Source organism: Marmota flaviventris, chromosome 6 (genome assembly GCF_047511675.1).
Source record: "Marmota flaviventris isolate mMarFla1 chromosome 6, mMarFla1.hap1, whole genome shotgun sequence".
NCBI classification, from domain to species: domain Eukaryota; kingdom Metazoa; phylum Chordata; class Mammalia; order Rodentia; family Sciuridae; genus Marmota; species Marmota flaviventris.
In genome coordinates, this window is record NC_092503.1 from 18,535,469 (window position 1) to 18,555,493 (window position 20,025).

Consider the following 20,025-nt stretch of genomic DNA (forward strand, 5'->3'; position numbering starts at 1 on the left):
GCTCAGAGTGTTGTGGTCACTTTCCTTTCACTTCCCCTACAGAAATACAGAATCCACAGTTCATCAAGATGAAATGATTTTGCAGAATCTACATAAATTAACTTCTGCTTACTTTTTACATATTCATAAAATTTTAAACCTTAAAATTCATCTTATTCAGGGGTTGGGGTTGTGGCTCAGTGATAGAGCACTTGCCTAGCATGTGCGAGGCTGGATTCAGCACCACATATACATAAATAAATAAAACAAAGGTCCATCAGCAACTAAGAAAAAAATGTTAAAAAAAATTCATCTTGTTCAATCCTGCCATTTAACATATAATGAAACTAAATCCCAGAGAATAGAAATTATCTCCACAATGTATTTCATATGTAACAAGGTTAGAATAGGTTTCAGGTTTTCTAGTTGCCAAGGAAATGTTTTTTGATATCATGGAAACTGGATTAAAGAGAGCTATCACATTTTGTTTAAGGAGTCAAAAAATCACCTATTGTGTTTTATAGTGAAGAAAAATTTAATTTAGCATTTCTAAAACTTCTTTGACAATTACATACTTCTTAGACCAAATAACTCATCAATAAGAAAAAAATAAATAGTATTTGTGAACTATATTTTTGAAAACTAATCTATCCTTCCAGATTTGTATTTACTAGAATCACACATTTATAGCACCTAATAATTTCCAGGTACTTTTACTTACATATTGCTTATATGATTCATACCTAAAATAGTACTTATACAGTGGAACCAATAAATATTTATTGAATGAACATATATAATTCTCACAACCACGTGAAGAGGCCATATTAACTTTCATTATTATCTCTATTTATATATAAGAATAATGAGGTTCAGAAACATTAACCAACTTCACAGAACCAAAAACTATGGAACTAAAAGGCTATAACCACATGTGTGTCTTTTGGAGTTAAAATCCCTTTAGGCTAATGTAACAATAAATCTTGTGAACACATTCTTCAAGGCTATCTTGACCTATTTTAAGTATGAAACCCTGTAACAATAAACATTAAAGTAAAATACTAGTAGGAGTTCAATTGGTTCCTGACTATCAAGGTAATACTATAAATGCTTTCCAAGACTAAGATACTTGAATAACTATTAGGTAGGTTTAAATTTAAAACACCAAAAATGTACAAAATTTTAAAAGTCTAGTAGATTCAAAGTAATTTGCCATAGCTGTTTGGCTAAAATTAAGATCAAGAGACCATAATAGAAGACAACAATGAGAAAAAAAGAACTACATTTTAACTAAAGTTAAAATATATACATATATATATATATATATATATATATATATATATATATATATATATATTTTTTTTTTTTTAACCTTTATTTTATTTATTTATTTTTATGTGGAACTGAGGATTGAACCCAGTGCCTCTCACATGCTAGGTGAGTGCTCTACCACTGAGCCACAACCCCAGCCCCAAAAGAACTAAATTTCAATTCATCAACAGATAGTTGTAATTCTGAAAATTATGTATCACAAATATCATATGTAAAGAATAGATACACATACCACAACAAGATATATAAATCATATCTCTGTACTTTACTATATCAAAATGGACACGACTTTGCCATGGAACTCAGTTGTGAACACAAAACTGCTTTAGTAAGTTATATACCACCAACAATAAGTTAATAAGTAAGTAATAAAAAAGATTAGAACTCTTAGAATTCATATTTTAAAAGGATGAATTATTTGTATAAAATAAAATAACACTATTTTATCTTTTTGGGATTATAAAAGTTATATTTATTCACCATGGTACATTTACTGCATTCCCCTAGGAAAAGGGAGAACTATTTTTGAATCCAATTTGTACATATAAAAGTTTGTACAAATTATGTGTAGCACATAAAGGCCTCTGTTACACCTAAAATCCAGACACTACTATTTGGGTATTCCTGCTTCAGGGTCTCCAGTTTATCAAGTCTGTTCCATAGAAAATAAAAACTAGAATTATACTCAGTCTTGCTGTTAACACTTAGAAATTATTTTAAAATATAATAAAATAAAAATTTCCTTAGCTTTTAAACTCAAAAAATTCTATTAACTGGGAGTGGATACATTTTGTTAACAATTTTAACAGTATGACAAATTCATACCTTATTGTAGTTTGGCTTTTATAAATTTTTTTTAAAAATCACCTTAGTTGTGACATTATCTTTCTAACTTATGGCTATTTCAAAAGGTCATTGTCAAAATATTTACCGAATACTTTAAAAAAATAATAATATTACTTGACAAAATAATATAACACCTTAAGGAATCAGAAAATATTAAAAGTCTTTGGCTATGCAACTAAAAGGCCATTCTTCCAACAGAATAGAGCATAGTCACTTCAGAAACATTGTAAAAAAACAAAGCATAACAGAAATATGCATAGAAATCAAACACTATTTTATATAAGTAAATAAATAAATAAAATAAAATTCTGACCACCTACATTTAGACTACTATATTGGACAACAAAAGCCATATTTACATTTTGTTTGGATTCTAATTCTGAGAAAAGATAGTAAGTCAAATATTCTTTATCTTACTGGTTTAAAAATAATTTTAGCTAATGATCCTTTTCTAACACACTACAAACATTGTAGAGACTGATTTATATGATTTATAAAGTTTGCTCTTAAAGACCTGTTCGTAGTATAAAAAACAAAAACAAGATTAGATTAAAAAAAAGTTATTACTTGGCAATATTAGAGTAATAATTGAGGTAGGAAACATCAATAGATACCAAAATTAGAGGGAAAAGTCTGATGAGTAGCAGTATGCACATAATCTCAAAGAAACTAATTCATATGAACATACTTATTGATAATATAAATTAAAAATACTTAATTTCAAAGGGAAAAAGAATAAGTTTATAGTAGAGACACAGCACACATATTCCTAATCAAGGAATCAAAAGATACTGCCAATATGAGAGAAAGAAAAAATAAGTTTGGGGGCTAGAGGTGGAACTCAGTGGTAAAGTGCTTAGCTAGAATGAGGTAGGCCCTGTGTTCCATTCCCAAGAGCACACACACAAAAGGTTTTACTTGAGAAGATGTAAAAATAATAAGGACAGTGGAAGGAGACGGTCATCATTATACAAAATTCATGTATGAAGATGTAAATTTGGTGTCAACATAACATATGTACAAACAGAGATTTGATAAACTGTGGTATAAAGGTGTATTAAGAATTGTAATGCAAAAAAATTATGAATGTAATGTACTCCACTATTGTCATGTAAGAAATAATAAAAAAATCATAAAAAATTAAAAATAATAATACATTATAATCTCTCTAGGATATGCTGCTAAAAAAGTGCAACCTGAATCTAATCATGAGAAAACATCAGGCAATACTGAAGCACATTTATGTACAAAATAAGTGCTTAATAATTTTTATAATTTACCTGATATGAAAGTTAAAAAACAATAAAAAGGGCTCAATAACTGTTCCAGATTTTAAAGACTGAAGAAACATTGCAACCAAATCTAATTAACACGCAGTATTTTCTGATAAAAGACAAAACTTGTTGAGAGGAGAAAGTTTTATTAGGAAAAAAAAAATATATATATATATATATACACACACACACACACACACATATATGTGTATGTGTGTGTGTGTGTGTGTGTGTGTGTGGGCATGCACGCGCACATACACACACACACACACCATAGAATAATTAGGGGTGACTGGGCACTATAGCAACTATGGTTTCAAAAAGAAAATGCACTTAGCGCTTTCTTTTTATTGCAATATTGCAATGCTGGGGATTGAACCTTGGGTTTGCAAATGCTAGGTTAAGTGCTCTACTGCTGAACTACACCTCCAGTCCTAGTACTATTCCTTGAAAGAAAAAACAGATAAACTTCAAGATGCAATAGCATCATTATATATTTCTACTATCTTTGATACTAGTTGTATTTTCTTCTGAATTTGAAAGGAAAGGTGTTTGAGCTAATTGCCCTTATCTCTACTTTTTGGGTTTTCTAAATTTTCTAGATTTCCCAGTGGGGTTAGAGGATTCTAAGACTTATGGGAATTTTCAAGAGTATCAACAAGATTAGGAACCTAGGCATTAATGAAAGAAAGAAGAAAAATACACTAAGAAAAACTAGAATCTACTATCATAATGGATATATTCTAGATTCACTTGTAAATAGCCCTGCTGCAAATTTATTAAAGTAAGTGTTTTTCCAGCAGAGGACTCTTATTACAGAGCAATGGTAAAGTACATCTTGATGTCAAGAATTGCTATTCTCACAGGAACAGAAGCCTAAAAACCCATACTGCCACAGACAGATAAAACTTGTTTTTTAATTTTATTGTTTCTTTAATATCAATATAGCAATAACTCAGAATATTTAGAAAGTGATTATTTATATTTAAAGCAAGAAATGAAATATTAGCAATAGCTATAAAGATTCTCTTTTATTATTATCAGTTTATAATAGTTTCTTTAAATGTGATTTCTCTAAATTTCTCAGGAAGAATTCTCTTGGATTAGGGATGGAGAATTCAGATTGATCCAAAAAATATAGATTCAAAATTAAAAGAGGCCTTCTTAATTCAGCTTTAATAAATAACCTAATACAATTTTCATAGCAGTTTTTAAAATACTATATATACAGAAAAAAAAAGTTAATATAGCAGGCCAGAGACTGCTATCCCTAGAAAAATCTACTTGCAAATTTACCTTTTGGTTGATGTCTGGGACTTTGCCTTTTGAGGCAGCTCCCATTATTATCTGACTGATAAGGTTGGATCACTGTGCCTCACTGTTGAACAAAGAAAGTAGTTTATGCTGAACCTCTACTTTCCTTCTGGGAATCTGGAATTTTGGTACATGCTAAAGCCTATATGACGAACAATAAAAACACACAGGCTCAGGTGAGCTTATTTGATAGATAATATTTCTCACATGTGGTAACAACAACTCACTGCTAGAATGATGAAGTATGTCCAACATAACTCCATGGGGAGAGGGCTCTTGGAAGATTGAACTTACTTTTCTCCATATTTTATACAAGTGCCTTTTCCCTTTGCCAATTTTGCTCTATGTTCTTTTGCAGTAATAAATCACAATTGCAATATGACTATATGCTGAGTCCTGAGAGTCTTCCCAGTCAATCGTTAAATCTGGGATAAATTGAGAACACTCAAATCCCAAATTTAATGTATAAAATTCATCCTATAGAGGTACGCCTGTTTCAAGCACATTGTTTCATATAACACTGACAACTTGCAAGTGATAGCTTTAAGATGACAAAAGCTTAGAGTCCTACCTCACTCAAAAGACCATTTGCTTTTTGGATTACTAAAGAAATGATATTCAAAAGATGAAATATCATATTAAATAAATACAATATTCATTAAAAACTGAACAAACACAAAAGCAAACTCAAAAAACAAAGAGTTTATGTTATAATTCAAGAAGTATTTAAAATCAAGGTATTCTTACCATGTGGTGTGATTGTCTGTACAGGCTTAGCAGGGGACCTCACATTCCAGATGGTCAAGGTGCCATCTGAATGACTACAAATAAATTGTTTTCCTTCATGATGCCAAGCAACAGAGTGAATAGCCTAAAGAAGAAGGAAAAAGAATTTCATTTTTCAAAATTATTTAAATATCAAACCTATCATAAATAGTTTTATAATGATTTTTTATTTTAAATTCTTTTTATATTTTCCAAGCTGAAATCAATGTTAACTTTACTTTCCCAAAATTTAGCATTCTTGAAACACAGAGATTTTATTTCATATTGACAATGTTTTAATTCCTTTCAATTATTTTACCTTTTTTTTATTTATATATGACAGCAGAATGCATTACAATTCTCATTACACATATATAGTACAATTTTTCATATCTCTGGTTGTATACATAGCATATTTACACCAATTCGTGTCTTCATATCTGTACTTTGGATAATAATGATCAACACATTCCACCATCATTAATAACCCCATGCCCCCTCCCTTCCCCTCCAACCCCTCTGCCCTATCTAGAGTTCTTCTATTCTTCCCATCTCCCGCCGCTCCATATCCCACTATGAATTAGCCTCCTTATATCAAAGAGAACATTTGGCATTTGATTTTTTGGGAATGGCTAACTTCACTTAGCATTATCTTCTCTAACTCCATCTATTTACCTGCAAATGCCATGATTTTATTCTCTTTTATTGCTGAGTAATATTCCATTGTGTATATATGACACATTTTTTTTATCCATTCATCTATTGAAGGGCATCTAGGTTGGTTCCACAGTTTAGCAATTGTGAGTTGAGCTGCTATAAACATTGATGTGCCTGTGTCCCTGTTTTTAAGTCCTTTTGGGTATAGGCTGAGGAGAGGGTCAGCTGGGTCAAATGGTGGTTTCATTCCCAATTTTCCAAGGAATCTCCATACTGCTTTCCATATTGGCTGCACCACTGTGCATTCCACCAGCAGTGTATGAGCGTACCTTTTTCCCCCATATCCTCGCCAACACTTATTGTTGTTTGTATTCATAAGAGCTGCCATTCTGACTGGAGTGAGATGAAATCTTAGAGTGGTTTTGTTTTGCATTTCTTTAACTGCTAGTGATGATGAACATTTTTTCATATATTTGTTGACTGATTGTACATCATCTTCTGAGAAGTGTCTCTTTGGGTCTTTGGCCCATTTGTTGATTGGGTTATTTGTTTTTGTGGTATTTAACTTTTTGAGTTCTTTATATATCCCAGAGATTAGTGCTCTATCTGATGTGTGAAGGGTAAAGATTTGCTCCCAAGATGTAGGCTCTCTATTCACCTCACAGATTGTTTCTTTTGCTGAGAAGAAGTTTTTTAGTCTGAGTCCATTCCATTTATTGATTCTTGATTTTAATTCTTGCACCACAGGAGTCTTATTAAGGAAGTTGGGGTCTAATTCCACATAATGGTGATTAAGGTCTACTTTTTCTTTTGTTAGATGCAGGGTGTCTGGTTGTATTCCTAAATCCTTGATCCATTTTGAGTTGAGTTTTGTGCATGGTGTGAGATAGGGGTTTAATTCCACTTTGTTGCATATGGATTTCCAGTTTTCCCAGCACCATTTGTTGAAGAGGCTATCTTTTCTCCAGTGCATGTTCTTGGCACCTTTGTCTAATATAAGATAATTGTAGTTTTGTGGGTTAGACTCTGTGTCTTCTATTCTGTACCAGTGGTCTACCAGTGTGTTTTGGTGCCAATACCATGCTGTTTTTGTTACTCAATTATTTTACTTCTTAAGGAATATTTGACAATGACATATATACTATGGACAAGTTTAGGAAAACAAAATGTATTCCTATAGTTTTTCAGAATAAATCACCACTAAATATAAATAAGTTATTACAATGAATATCCCATTGCAAAAAGTAGTTACATTGAGAGATTATAATTTAAATAAAATACAAAGTAGCAAAATGTAGATTTGAAAATAAAAGTAATAAATAAATTTCAGAATGAACTTCAAGACACATTCTCTAATTCTCACAGTAATTGCTGAGACAAGTTTTAATCTGAAGAAACTCATCTTCTGGCCAGAAACTTTTATACTACTGAGCCTCTATCTGGAAACTATTTTTATATAACTAGAGCAGACTACCCCTCCATTTTTGTCTTCTTCTTCTTCTTCTTCTTATTATTATTATTATTAGTTTGTAAATTTTTTAAAAAATCACTTCTCCAATTTTTAAATTTTAACAAAATACTTTCTAAACTCTTCCCCAATATTTATGTTCTGTTCAATGTTATATAAGATTAATTTTATGAATGATATTGATTTTATTACTTTTTTTGAATTCAGGGCCTTGTGCATGCGAGGCAAGCACTCTACCAACTGAGCTATGTCCCCAGCCCATGACTGAATTTTTTTTGAGTCCCTCTATATTTCTGTAAAAATTAGTGATATTTTCTTTCTTATGTCTAGTATGGGCAATCTGTATTTTTTATTTTCCTCATTATTCTCACTACATGTTTATCAATTTCATTGATTCTCACAAATATTTAGCTTTTTACTCAATTTTCTCTATTGTTTTTTATTTCATTGATTTTTTTCCTATTTATTATTTCAATTTTGAGGGCTTACTTTGAATTAAATTTTCTCTTTTTCTTCTAGGTTTTTTTTTTTTTTTTTTCCTTGTGGTAGAAACTGAGGTCACTAATTAGAAAACTTTCTGGTTTTCTAATATATGCATTGAATTCTACAGTGGCATCCCACAGACTTCAACAATTTTTTTTTTTTTCAGTTCAAAATACTTTCTAATTTCCCTTGAGTTTTCTCCTTTGACTTGTAGGTTATTTCGAAGTATGTTGTTTCACTTTCATGTACTTATAGATTTTTCCCATATCTTTTAATAATTAATTTCTAATTTAATCTTATCAAGAAAATAATATTTGCTATAATTTAATATTTGATTTTATGGCATTAAATATGGCCCATTTTAGTGAAGGTTTCTATCTTAGTCTGTTAATAATTAGCCCTTCCATCCTTTTTTTTTTTAAAAATTTGTGCTAACATTAATTTTTCTTCCTTTCTTTCTAACACCTGTGTCTTTAAAAATGGATTTTTTATAGAGTATATAGTTCGTATGTAGTCTTGCTTTTTCTTATGCAATCTAGACAATATCTATCTTTTAATTGGGGTATTTAAACCATTAATATGAAAACTGATATAGCTGGGCTTTAATCAACCATCTTACAATTTGTTCACTGTTTTTCTCATCTATTTTTTTTTAAATATTTTCCCTCTTCTTTTGCCTTACTTTGAATATTTTTAAAATTTCATTTTTCTTCAGCTTAGCTTTTGAGTTGCTAGTATTGCTGCTTTTGTTATTTCCTTTAGGATTAAAAATGGATATGTTTAACTTGCCTTGGTCAACCATTATACAATATTATACCATGTCAAATACAGTATAATAATCTTACAACAGTATTGTCTTTTGACGTTCACACTATTGTCCATGTTTTAATTCTACATATGTCATAAACTCTTATCATGCATTAGCATGTGTGTGTGTGTGTGTGTGTGTGTTACTGAGGACTGAATACAAGAGTGTTCTACCAGTGAGCTTCATTCCCAACCCTTTTTATTTTTACTTTGAGAAAGGGTCTAAATTGCTGAGGTTTTTCTGGAACCTGTAATCCTCTTGTGTCAGTCTCCTGCATCACTGGCATAACAGGCATATACCACTATGCCCAGCTATACTGCATTGTAATTATATTTAATTTGAATAATAATGACTTCTTATAGAGATTTTAAAACATAAGAAAACTTTTATTTTACCCACATATTCCTTTCCAATGGATTTTTTCAAAACCTTACACTTATGCACTAATCAATAATAAAATGAAGATTAGGTATGGCAAGCCTTCTGCCACCTTCTAAAACTCTCTAGACATCTCTTTGCTGTCTGGTACCTTGCTAATTTCCTTTGTCTACAGAATCCTGTCCTATATACTACCTGCTGTGACACTACTGAAAACTATGGTTGCACGTACAGTGTCCAGTTTCTTTGCTTAAGATAAAAAGGTAAATCTAATTCCCGTGGCTCAATAATAGATTAAGACAAGATTACTATTTAAATTTATAAAAACCAAAACCAAAAAAGTCAGTTTTAAAAATATGTTTTCAGAGAATAAAATTATGGCATTTTCAGGTAAGTGGATGGAGCTGGAGAATATCATGCTAAGCGAAATAAGCCAATCCCCAAAACTAGGGACCATATGTTTTCTCTGATAAATGGATGCTAATCCATAATGGCATTAGGAAGCATGAGATGGGTGGAGAACTTTGGATGGGGCCAAGGGAAGGGGAGGGCATGGGGTAGGAATTATGATGGAATGTGATGGACATCATTACCCTAGGTACATATATGATTGCACAAATGGTGTGACTCTACTTCATGTGCAACCAGAGGAGTGGAAAATTCTGCTCCATTTGTGTACAATAAATCACAAAGCTTTCTGCTATCATGTATAATTGATTAGAACTAATAAAAAATAAATAAGTTTTAAAAAATATGCTTTCAATTCTACAAGAAACTTTTAGAGAAATAATAAAAACTTTATTCAAAAAAATTTTTTTAATTTGAAGATCTTGATTCATGAGAAATATGAACAGTATGATGTTATGACTAAAAAGGAAATTACTTTTGGTCAGATATATTATGCTTAATATGCAAGCATTTACAAAGTATTCAAAGTATTGCTGTAATTACCCAATTCAGTCTGTCCTTGACTAACAATGTTTCAGTATGAAAGCGTAACTCACATTTTATCTTAAAGAGATAAAACCACTTACACATTTCCTATCAATAGCTTTATTCACGGAATGGAAAACCATAAATATCCCAGTATCCAAATCATGATGCCAGCTACTGTTTGACACCAAAACACACACACACACACACACAATCAAAAAACAAAAAACTCTGCCATAATTCCATGGCAAAATATCTTACTTTGCTAGGCATAATGGTGCATGCCTGTAATCCCAGCAACTTGGGAGGCTGAGACAGGAGCATCACAAGTTCAAAGCCAGCCTTAGCAATGGCAAAGCACTAAGCAACTCAATGAGAACCTGTCTCTCAATTAAAAAAAAAAAAAAAAAATAGGACTGGGGATATGATTTAGTGGTTGAGTGCCCTGAGTTCAATCCCCAGTACCAAAAAAAAGAAAAGAAAAAAAAAGAAAGAAAGAAAAGAAAAAAAATCTTATTTTAAGTTTGGTTGAGGATAAAAAAGATCAGTAAAAATCTTTTTAAAATTAGATAGCAAGGAAGCTATCCAAGAATATAGGATTATTACCAAGACCCAGGGGAATATATGGTTATCACCAAGACACAGGTTCACTGGCACAATTTGAAAAGCAATATAAATAATAACTTTAATGGACTAACATACATTATATGGCTCAATCATTAAGCACACAGTGAAAATGAAATAAAATTAAACTGCTTTATCACTGAGATTCCTAGAAAATAATCTCTTTGGGGCAAATACAGGTTGATTATTTGAAATGACTGAAACAGAAGTGTTTCAGATTTCAAAGTTTTTTTGATTATGGAATATTTGCATAGATTTCACCTACTAAATATCCTTAATCCCAACCCCCCAAATACTCAATATTTTGAATGGTGCTCAAAAAGCATTTTGGAATAATTCAGATTTTGGACTTTCAGATTAGGAATGCTTAACATGTACCAAAATAAAGATTATGAATTCAGCATTTATTCTACTTCTGCTATATAAACAGTATTATTATAGAACCAACCAGCATAAGAGGAAGTTTCTCTTTTACTATAGAGAAGAAATGCATTTGCAACCACTTATGCATTAGAAGATCTAGGTCTTTAGCACCACAGACTGCCAATATCACTAACAGATGGGGATCCAACTGATGGAAGAGTATCAGCATCATCTATGAAACAGTCTTGCTAAAAATGAAAAATGAACCTGAATTTGATCAAGCCTCATAAGCCATCCAATTTATAGGTAATTGGAGGGGAAGAAAAAAATGTCTTAAAAAAAAAAGGATGTTGGGGCTGGGGTTGGGGCTCAGTGGCAGAGCGGTTGCCTGTCACACGTGAGACAGGCACTGGGTTCAATGCTAAGCACCACATAAAAACAAATAAACAAAATAAAGATATTTTTTAAAAAGATGTTAAAGACAATGAGGATGCAAACAGAAAAATAGAATATCTGGGAGACTAAATTGTCAAAAAATAAGTGACCAAAAGGAGGAGCCACATAAGGAAAGAAGGTGAGGAGTGAGTAAAAAGGCCTATAGATTAAAAAAGACTTAATTTAAAAGGCTTATAATTCAATCACAATCTTTATACTGTTTTTTATCCTTCAGTTTTTGAGCATCTATTATTTGCCTTATTTGGACTATAAAGCAAGCAAACTATATAACACTTATCGATACAAAAGAAAAATTAGAACATATTTATGAATTTACTTTTAAATATACATAAACTCTCAGGAAGAATACATGAGAAATTGATAGCATGGTACCTACCTGTAAGGGAATTAGGTCACCAAATATGAGGAGTGGACAATTTTGTATCTTTTTAATTATTTGAATAAATTAATAATGGGAGAACAACCTACATTTTAGTGCAATTACATGGGTTATCGAAACTAAAAGCAACAAGTTCTTAGAGAAGGTGTTTTGAATTAGAGAAATGAAAACAGCTTTTATTAGCAAAAGTAATGTTGTTACCTCATCATATGTGTATCTATAGTCAGCTTTCTTTGATTTGAGGTCCCATAAGACTACTGTTCCAGATTCAAAGCCAATCAAAAGCTATAATAAAAGAAAAAGCCACTTTATCTAGGGATGATTTTCTATTATATAAAATGTTTATTATATTCTATTATATAAAACGTAACTATTATCATTCATATCTTTCAAGTATAAATTATAATATAACTAAATGCTGTCATTGCCAGTTACTAATCATATAGATGGCAAATAAGAACACTGAATTGCATATTTATATGCCTTTGATAAGGGACTCAACATACATTTTGAAAAAGAAAAAAGTACATCCTATGCACACATCTTCACTAATAAATTCTAATAAATTACTAATAAAAATGAACATTTGTATGTGCTTTAGAAATAATAAACTTTTCAAATTCTGCACTTTCTCAGGCAATCTCACTAAATCAATATATTGATTAGTTCTAAATCATAAACAGCCTAGAAACTCTTCATGAGACTTAGGTACATCTTTCCAATGATGATATCATTGCTTATCTTTATTAGAACCTCTAAGTAAACATATTCAACATGAATTAATTACATCCTTCTCTTCTCAGTTTCTCTGGCATTCACTGTTGTCAGGTCTCTTTCACTATTCCTTATCACCACATTTATTCAGATGTTCCAGCCAGAAACACAAGGATCATCTTTAACTCTAGTTCCTCCCTCAACATGTAATAAAAAAACAAGTAAATTTAAGATTACATTCTCTTATCTTTCTAAATTATGTCCTTCCATCCCCAGTATCTTCATCGTGGTTCAAGATATACAGATATCCTTTCTGTTCTCCTCGACTCTATTTTAACCCATTCCATATTGGAGCTAGAGTACAGTTAAAAAATGCAAATCAACAGGGTTATGTATGCTTCCACTTAAAGCTTTTTAATGGCCTTATTATTATTTTTAAGGTAAAGTTCAAATTCTATAACACAACGTACTGTAATGGCATATCTATTTCTTACCTTTTCAGCTTCATCCTTTACCACACTTAAAAATTAAATAACATTTCAAAAAATCTCAAATTATACAAAACTTAAAGAACATTTCAAAAAGCCTCTCCCTTAGTAACTGGAATTATAAAGAAAATTTAAGGGAAATGAGATATAGAGATAACTCTAACATAAGGCAATAAATGAAAAGCACTATAAAAACTACATAACTAAAATGTTAAAAGGAACCCCAGACCAAACTTTTTGTCCAATTTATCAGAAAATCAGGGAAAATATTTTGATTAAGCCAAATACAAATTAATAATTTAAATTTATTAAATTACTGAAATCATTGAAAGTATTTAAATTACGATTATTATTTGCAATTAATAATTAAATTTTACTTATGCTTTAGTGTATCTTTGCTTTTTCAAATTACAAATAACTCTGATTCTTTTACTTGTATTACTTGAAAAACAAACCGTTAAGTGCATACAATATACAATCTTTATTAGCAATCTCAACTTTTCAGCATGTGGTCCTAGAATAGTTTGCATGTTTAAAAACACAAAAATCATGCATTTAAATAAAATAAAAATTTTAAGATAAGATTCTACCTTTCCCTCATCCATTGGATTATCACTTATATGGACAACAGGCCCTGGGTGAGATTTAGATGATCTAAGAAAAAAAAAGAAAAGTTAAGATAGATATGTTTCTCAATTAAAAAATTTCAAAACGGATACATATTCATTACAAGAATAAATAAATAAATAATTACTTATAAAGGAAGAAGGCATTTCAGAAAGTATTCAATAACAGCTATATAGTTCTTAATAAGAATCACATTAGGAACCAGGGCAAATACACTACAAGTTACATTCAAGTTGATACATGTCAACTAAATTTACAATTAAATACACTTTTTATGTAGAAAAGAATTTTCAATTTAGTCAAAGATTTCAGCAAAGTAAACCTATTTTCCTTATAGAAACCTTAAAGTTAATATTTTTAAACAGTACAGCATTTAAAACATTAATATTTTATTTTACTAGTACTCTCCAATTTGGGCATCTTGCCAAGTTCCAAAATTCTTACCAGAACAGGAAAAATCCTATTACATTTTTAAAAATTGACAAAGTAATGTCACCTATACTTCTATCAGAGAAAAAGAAGTCATCTACATAAGAATATGCCTGAAATGCTGATACATTAGGAAAAAGTATACCCCTTGTTCATAAATTCTATAGGCTAAGAAACCACTCCACTTTATGAAAGTCTATGAAATTGTAGACGCCCAAACAAGGCCTACCCACTAGATGTCATGATCAAGTCAAAAAACAGACTCAAAAACCCACCTTACCAAGAAACTGATATATGCTAATGACATTCCTGCCATAGGAGGGAAAGCCAGTCTTAATACACTATTATAGCTACCCAGACACATTTAGAGACATGTCACAAAATTATCCTTGTATCAAAAAGACAAATATTGTAGGATGCAAAACAAGAGTATTTGTTTAAAAATAAAAGGAAACACTGAAAAAACATCTTGTTAATATCTTTAAACATTTATTTGCCTATCCAAACAACACAAAAAAAAATGTGTAGAAAGATAAGACACAAAAAAAATCTGTAAGAGTGAAAAGTTAGCATGAAAGATCCTTAGGGACAAGTTTTTGTTAATATTGGTAAATTAAAAAAAATCATCACTGAATCAAAATTAAGTATAATTAATCTCATAATTAACTGTAATACATTCACTTCAGCAAATATCTGCATTATACTTATTGATTATTAAATCATATCAAAGAAGTACTGTAGATCAAGATCATCTAAATTCTGTGAGCCTATCTGTGAATCATGACAAACATTTAAAAGAAAAATTAAAAAGATTAAAGAATTTTAAAAAATCGTGTTCTTTAACTTATTAATAACTAAGATAATCTCAATAAACTTGTTTTGCAGTTTATACATATTTGAATATATGTACATGTAATGGTGTATATTAATCTATTTAAACATATAAAGCATTTAAATTTATAAACTGCCATGCCAAAAGGATAATATTTACAAAAGACTAACAAATCCTAATTAGATATCAAGACATCTGACACATACTTAGTTTCATATGGATTTACTGATTGGCTATTTTAAAATGATATTATCGAATAGGATACTGATACTTTATATATTGAACATTTGCTCAAACTCACAGTTCAATGGCTTTATTCCACATAATGACGTAGCCTGAGAGTGTGAAGGACTCCACATTGACAATATGTATATTACCTCGTTCAGTACCCACATAGAGCCACTTACTCTGGAAAGGCAGATGGCAAAATGTAACCCTGCAAGAGAAAATATATGTAAAAGGAAATAAGAAAAATGCCTGCCAAGTTTTACTGACTGCATTAACGAGTTAATTATGATGTAGCGATTCAAGAGAAGCAAAAATGATATACAACCATTAGACGTATCTACTCATTGTGATTAATACTTAATAATGTTAAATCAACTTACACAAGGTCATATACTAAACAGATAGCATGGAATGTTTGAAAAAAAGAGGAGTTTTGAAGTTAGCATGTCTCAAATCTGGCTACATCACTCATTGTGTAACCTTTAACCTATAAGCTTTAATTCCAATACCTCTGGTGAAAATAAACAATGATGATAATACGCAATAATATACAATGATAATAATCACTGTTAGACCACGAATAGTAATAATATGAATTAGATAAGATAAACTATGAAGAACATATATATGATCGGAATTCTACTGAATTTATAGATTGATTTGGGTAGAAGTGATATTTAAAGCTTTTTTATTCCTTCCTATGAAGTTCTACATTTGTTTAGAATTTCTTTCATCCTTCAGTGAAACTAATATTTTCTCCATACCAACCTTACATATATTTTTTTCATGATCTGCATTTTACCCTCTATTTCTTTCCATTTCCCTTTGTGTAATTATGCTTTTAAGTTTATATAGTACAATTTAAGGTTACATTCTGCTGAGTTGTTTTTAAGTCCAATCTGAAAATCTCAAAATTTTAGTAGACAAATTTGGCATATTAACAATGATCTTGACTACTGATATCATTGACCTTATTTCTTCCATCTTTTTATTCTCATCATTTATGTTTTGATGACCATTACTGATTCATTTTCTTCATTCTTTTTTCCCCTCCTCTGTTGGTTCTAATGTTTTATATTTTCTGTTCTTTTAATGGTTATTCTTAAACTTTTAAAACACAGGTTTAACTGGATAGTTAGTCTAACATCTGAAACAATAATGGGGGACAGGAAGTATTAGGTAAGTGGTCTATTTTCAGAGTTTTATCAAAGGTGGCAAAGTTGTCAGTGAACAAAGACATAACAGTAGTTCCATAAGATTATTGCCTAGTGCCATCTTCATTTAAATACACTTTATGATGTTCATATTAGAATGAAATTAACAAAACATTTGACATGACATATTCTTATCATTAAGCAACGCATGACTGCATGTGTTGCAGTGATTTTTAGATACCAAATTTGTATTACTTTTTTACTGCTCTATAATAAATTACCACAAAATTAGTGGTTTAAAACAACACCCGTATATTATTCCACAGTTGTTGTTAGTCAGATGTCCAGACACTGCATGCCTAGGGTTCTCTGCTCAGGGACTTACAAGGCTGAAATCCAAGTACAGCCAAGTTGTATTCCTGTATCCCTCTGTGGAAGTGCTGAGAAAGAATGAATCTACTCCTAAATTCATTCTGGTTGCTAGTAAAATCCAGCTTCTTACTTATAGGACTGAAACTTCATCTTCTTGCTGCCAGGGAGTACATTCTCACCTCCTAGAGGTTATTTTGTATTCCTTACTATGTGATCCTCTCTATCTTCAAGGCCAGCAAGAAAATATCTAGCACCCAATGAATCCTTCTTACCCTCTGAAACTTTTACTGGGAAGAATCCAGGACGTTTTGAAGGATTACATGATTAAATCAGGCTTACTAATTTTGGAACTTATCAGCAAAATGCTTTTTCACCCAGCTGAATGAGTGTTTATTTTTTTTATTTTTTATTTTTATTTTTTATTGTGGGTTGTTCAAAACATTACAAATTTCTTGACATATCATATTCCACACTTTGATTCAAGTGGGTTATGAACTCCCACCTTCACCCCATACACAGATTGCAGAATCACATCAGTTACACATCCATTGATTTACAAATTGCCATACTAGTGTCTGTTGTGAATGAGTGTTTAAATTATGAGGAATAGGTATGTGTATGCCAGAGACAGATACCTTGGGACTCATCTTAGAATTCTGCCTGGGTATATGTGTAAGAGTAGAATTATTGGGTCATGGAATATGTGAATACTGCCAAAAAATTTTCCAGAGTGATTTTAATACTTAAATTTCTCACCGGCAGGTTATGAGAAATTCATTGGCATTACACAATCTAGCCAATATTTTAGTCACTTCTGATGTGTAGTTGTGGTTTTAGTTGGTATCTTCCTGAAGACTGAATTTTGGGTAAAAAAGGAAACTGAAAAAAGAACATTGATTATTTTTTTAATTGTATGTTTTACAATAAACCTCTAAAATAGCATTCATTCATATTGTGTATGTCTGGGACTCTGATTTAATGTAAACTATTCAAGCCATTTATCATTTTTCTTATCCCAAACTTAGCATAATCCCTAGTATACAGGAGGTATCTAACATTTGGTGAACTAAACTTAATTTAGCTTCCAATACATAATGTTTTTTTTAAATTTTCAAATTTGAAACTCTACTTCCATTTATATTTCTTCTAAGCCAGACAATAATGGTACAGGAGTCAGTCCTTTCAGCAATCTAAGTTACAATTTGACTGGGCTAATAATGCATTAGTACAGGTAGAAGAATTGCATGTGCTGTAACACTACCTATTATTAATCTACTTCACTTTTTTGTCCCAAACATAAGAAAGTATTTTCACTTATTCATTCTTTTATTTATTTTTTAATAGGACTCAGTTTATTCTATTCATGAATAGAATTAAATTGTTATTATATTCACCTTTGGTTATATATCTCCTTTTCCATATAATTTTTTTATACTGTTAATACATTTTAAGGAGCTTGTGCAACTAGATCAGTCCCTGGCCCTTCTCTTTGTCTGAATTTCTTAGTTATCATAGATAATTATTCTAGGGAGGTATAGCTTTCCTTTTACAGTTTCAGGGTCATCAAATTGTAACTGTCTTTCCTCTGAATATTAAACAAAAGGGGTTTTTTTTTCCTCCTTTTTACATTTTGTCTGAATAAATGGTTCTTTATATGCACAATTCTTTAAATGATTCAACATTTCCATATCAATAACTAATTCTCTTTCTGGATTAGAATCAGACCAAATATAGTAAACCCTCTGTCTTCCTAACAGCCCTCGGTATCACTCCATGCCTATGTTCTAGTCTTTAATTTTGATCCATCAAAATCACTCTCACTTCTAATGCTTGTAAACTTTCCATTAAACTGCTTTCAAAGAAAATTATTTTGACAATATGATATAATTACCACAGAAATTGTAATTCTAGGTCTTTAATTTGTTCCAATACTGTGATTAGTTTTCTGCTTGCTTTTCTGTGTGCAGTGAATTAAATCAAAATCTTCTTAAGACCTTTATAGGTTTTGTTTTGTTTTGTTTTTTAGGATTGGTATTTGGCCAACTTCTCTTTTATAGCTATCTTAGTTTTGCCCTGTTCATGAATATACTGAGTAAATTACAAGCTTTATAAATATACAAAATACAGTATTTATACAATATTATAATAAAATAATGATCAATGAGTTTTCTTTCTACATTGATTTATTTATGCTACTAAGAAAAATCTGATGCAAAGCAGTTCAGCCAGTTCCTAAAGTAACTTATAAAACTAATTATCCCACTGTTGTTTGGTATCTGAATGGATTATTCCATTTGTCAAATGGCTATATTTTCTTAAAAGAACTCTGAGCCTGGTGTGGTGGTACACACTTGTAATTCCAGCAGGTCAGGAGGCAAAGGCAGGAGGAACACAAGTTCAAATACTCAGCAACTTTGGCATGCCCTAAGCTGTGAAACCCTGTATCAAAATGAAAAATTTTAAAAAGACTGGGGATGTGGCTCAGTTGCTAAGCACCCCTGGGTTCAATCTCTGGTACCAAAACAAACAAAAAAGACTTTGAACATGAATGCTTCACTGATATTTCAATTATAAGAAAATCCTGATTATTAATATACTTAATGTAATATTGCATTTTCCTTTCTTTAGAATATATGCATGTTTATTTATTCTCTAAACTTAAAATATATTATCTGTCATCAAATGAAAGAGTCATATATAAACTGTAAATCAGAGTATTATTAACAAAAAGCCTTTAGAAATGTATAAAACTTAGCTGTTTGGGTGTTTAATAAACTTACAGGGAAAAATCATTCTATAAAATATTAATAGGAAAGTTTTTATGACCACAGAGAATAAATTTTATGTGAAAGGATAGTATCAACAATAAAGAACTATATAATAAAGAGATGTAAGTATAAAACAATAACAAGTACTAAATAGGAAAGTCTACATGTATAACCTAGTCCTCAATCTTAAAATGCTTTATATTGATATTTTAAAACTTGTGCAAAAATTTAACAAGGTTAAGAATATTGGTCATACTAACTTATAGTGATGAAAAAAGACCGGCAGAGAGTTGTAATATCAATCCATGTCTTCTTCCTAATTAAATGTCCTTTAAAGGGGGAAAAAAAATACAA

At 30.7% G+C, this 20,025-nt stretch overlaps 1 protein-coding gene across 4 annotated transcripts in view; it reads right to left on the reverse strand.

The window, feature by feature from the left end:
- Positions 1 to 20,025, reverse strand: part of Stxbp5 (syntaxin binding protein 5) — a 172,013-nt gene that overhangs the window by 101,384 nt on the left and 50,604 nt on the right. For all 4 annotated transcript variants that reach the window (XM_071612926.1, XM_027939502.2, XM_027939501.2 and 1 more), the window contains exons 5-8: positions 15,451 to 15,585; positions 13,852 to 13,915; positions 12,261 to 12,344; positions 5,493 to 5,616 (exon numbers count right to left, since the gene is read on the reverse strand). In XM_071612926.1, coding sequence (XP_071469027.1) covers positions 5,493 to 5,616; positions 12,261 to 12,344; positions 13,852 to 13,915; positions 15,451 to 15,585 — 407 coding nt within the window. The remainder of the gene's footprint in view (positions 1 to 5,492; positions 5,617 to 12,260; positions 12,345 to 13,851; positions 13,916 to 15,450; positions 15,586 to 20,025) is intronic.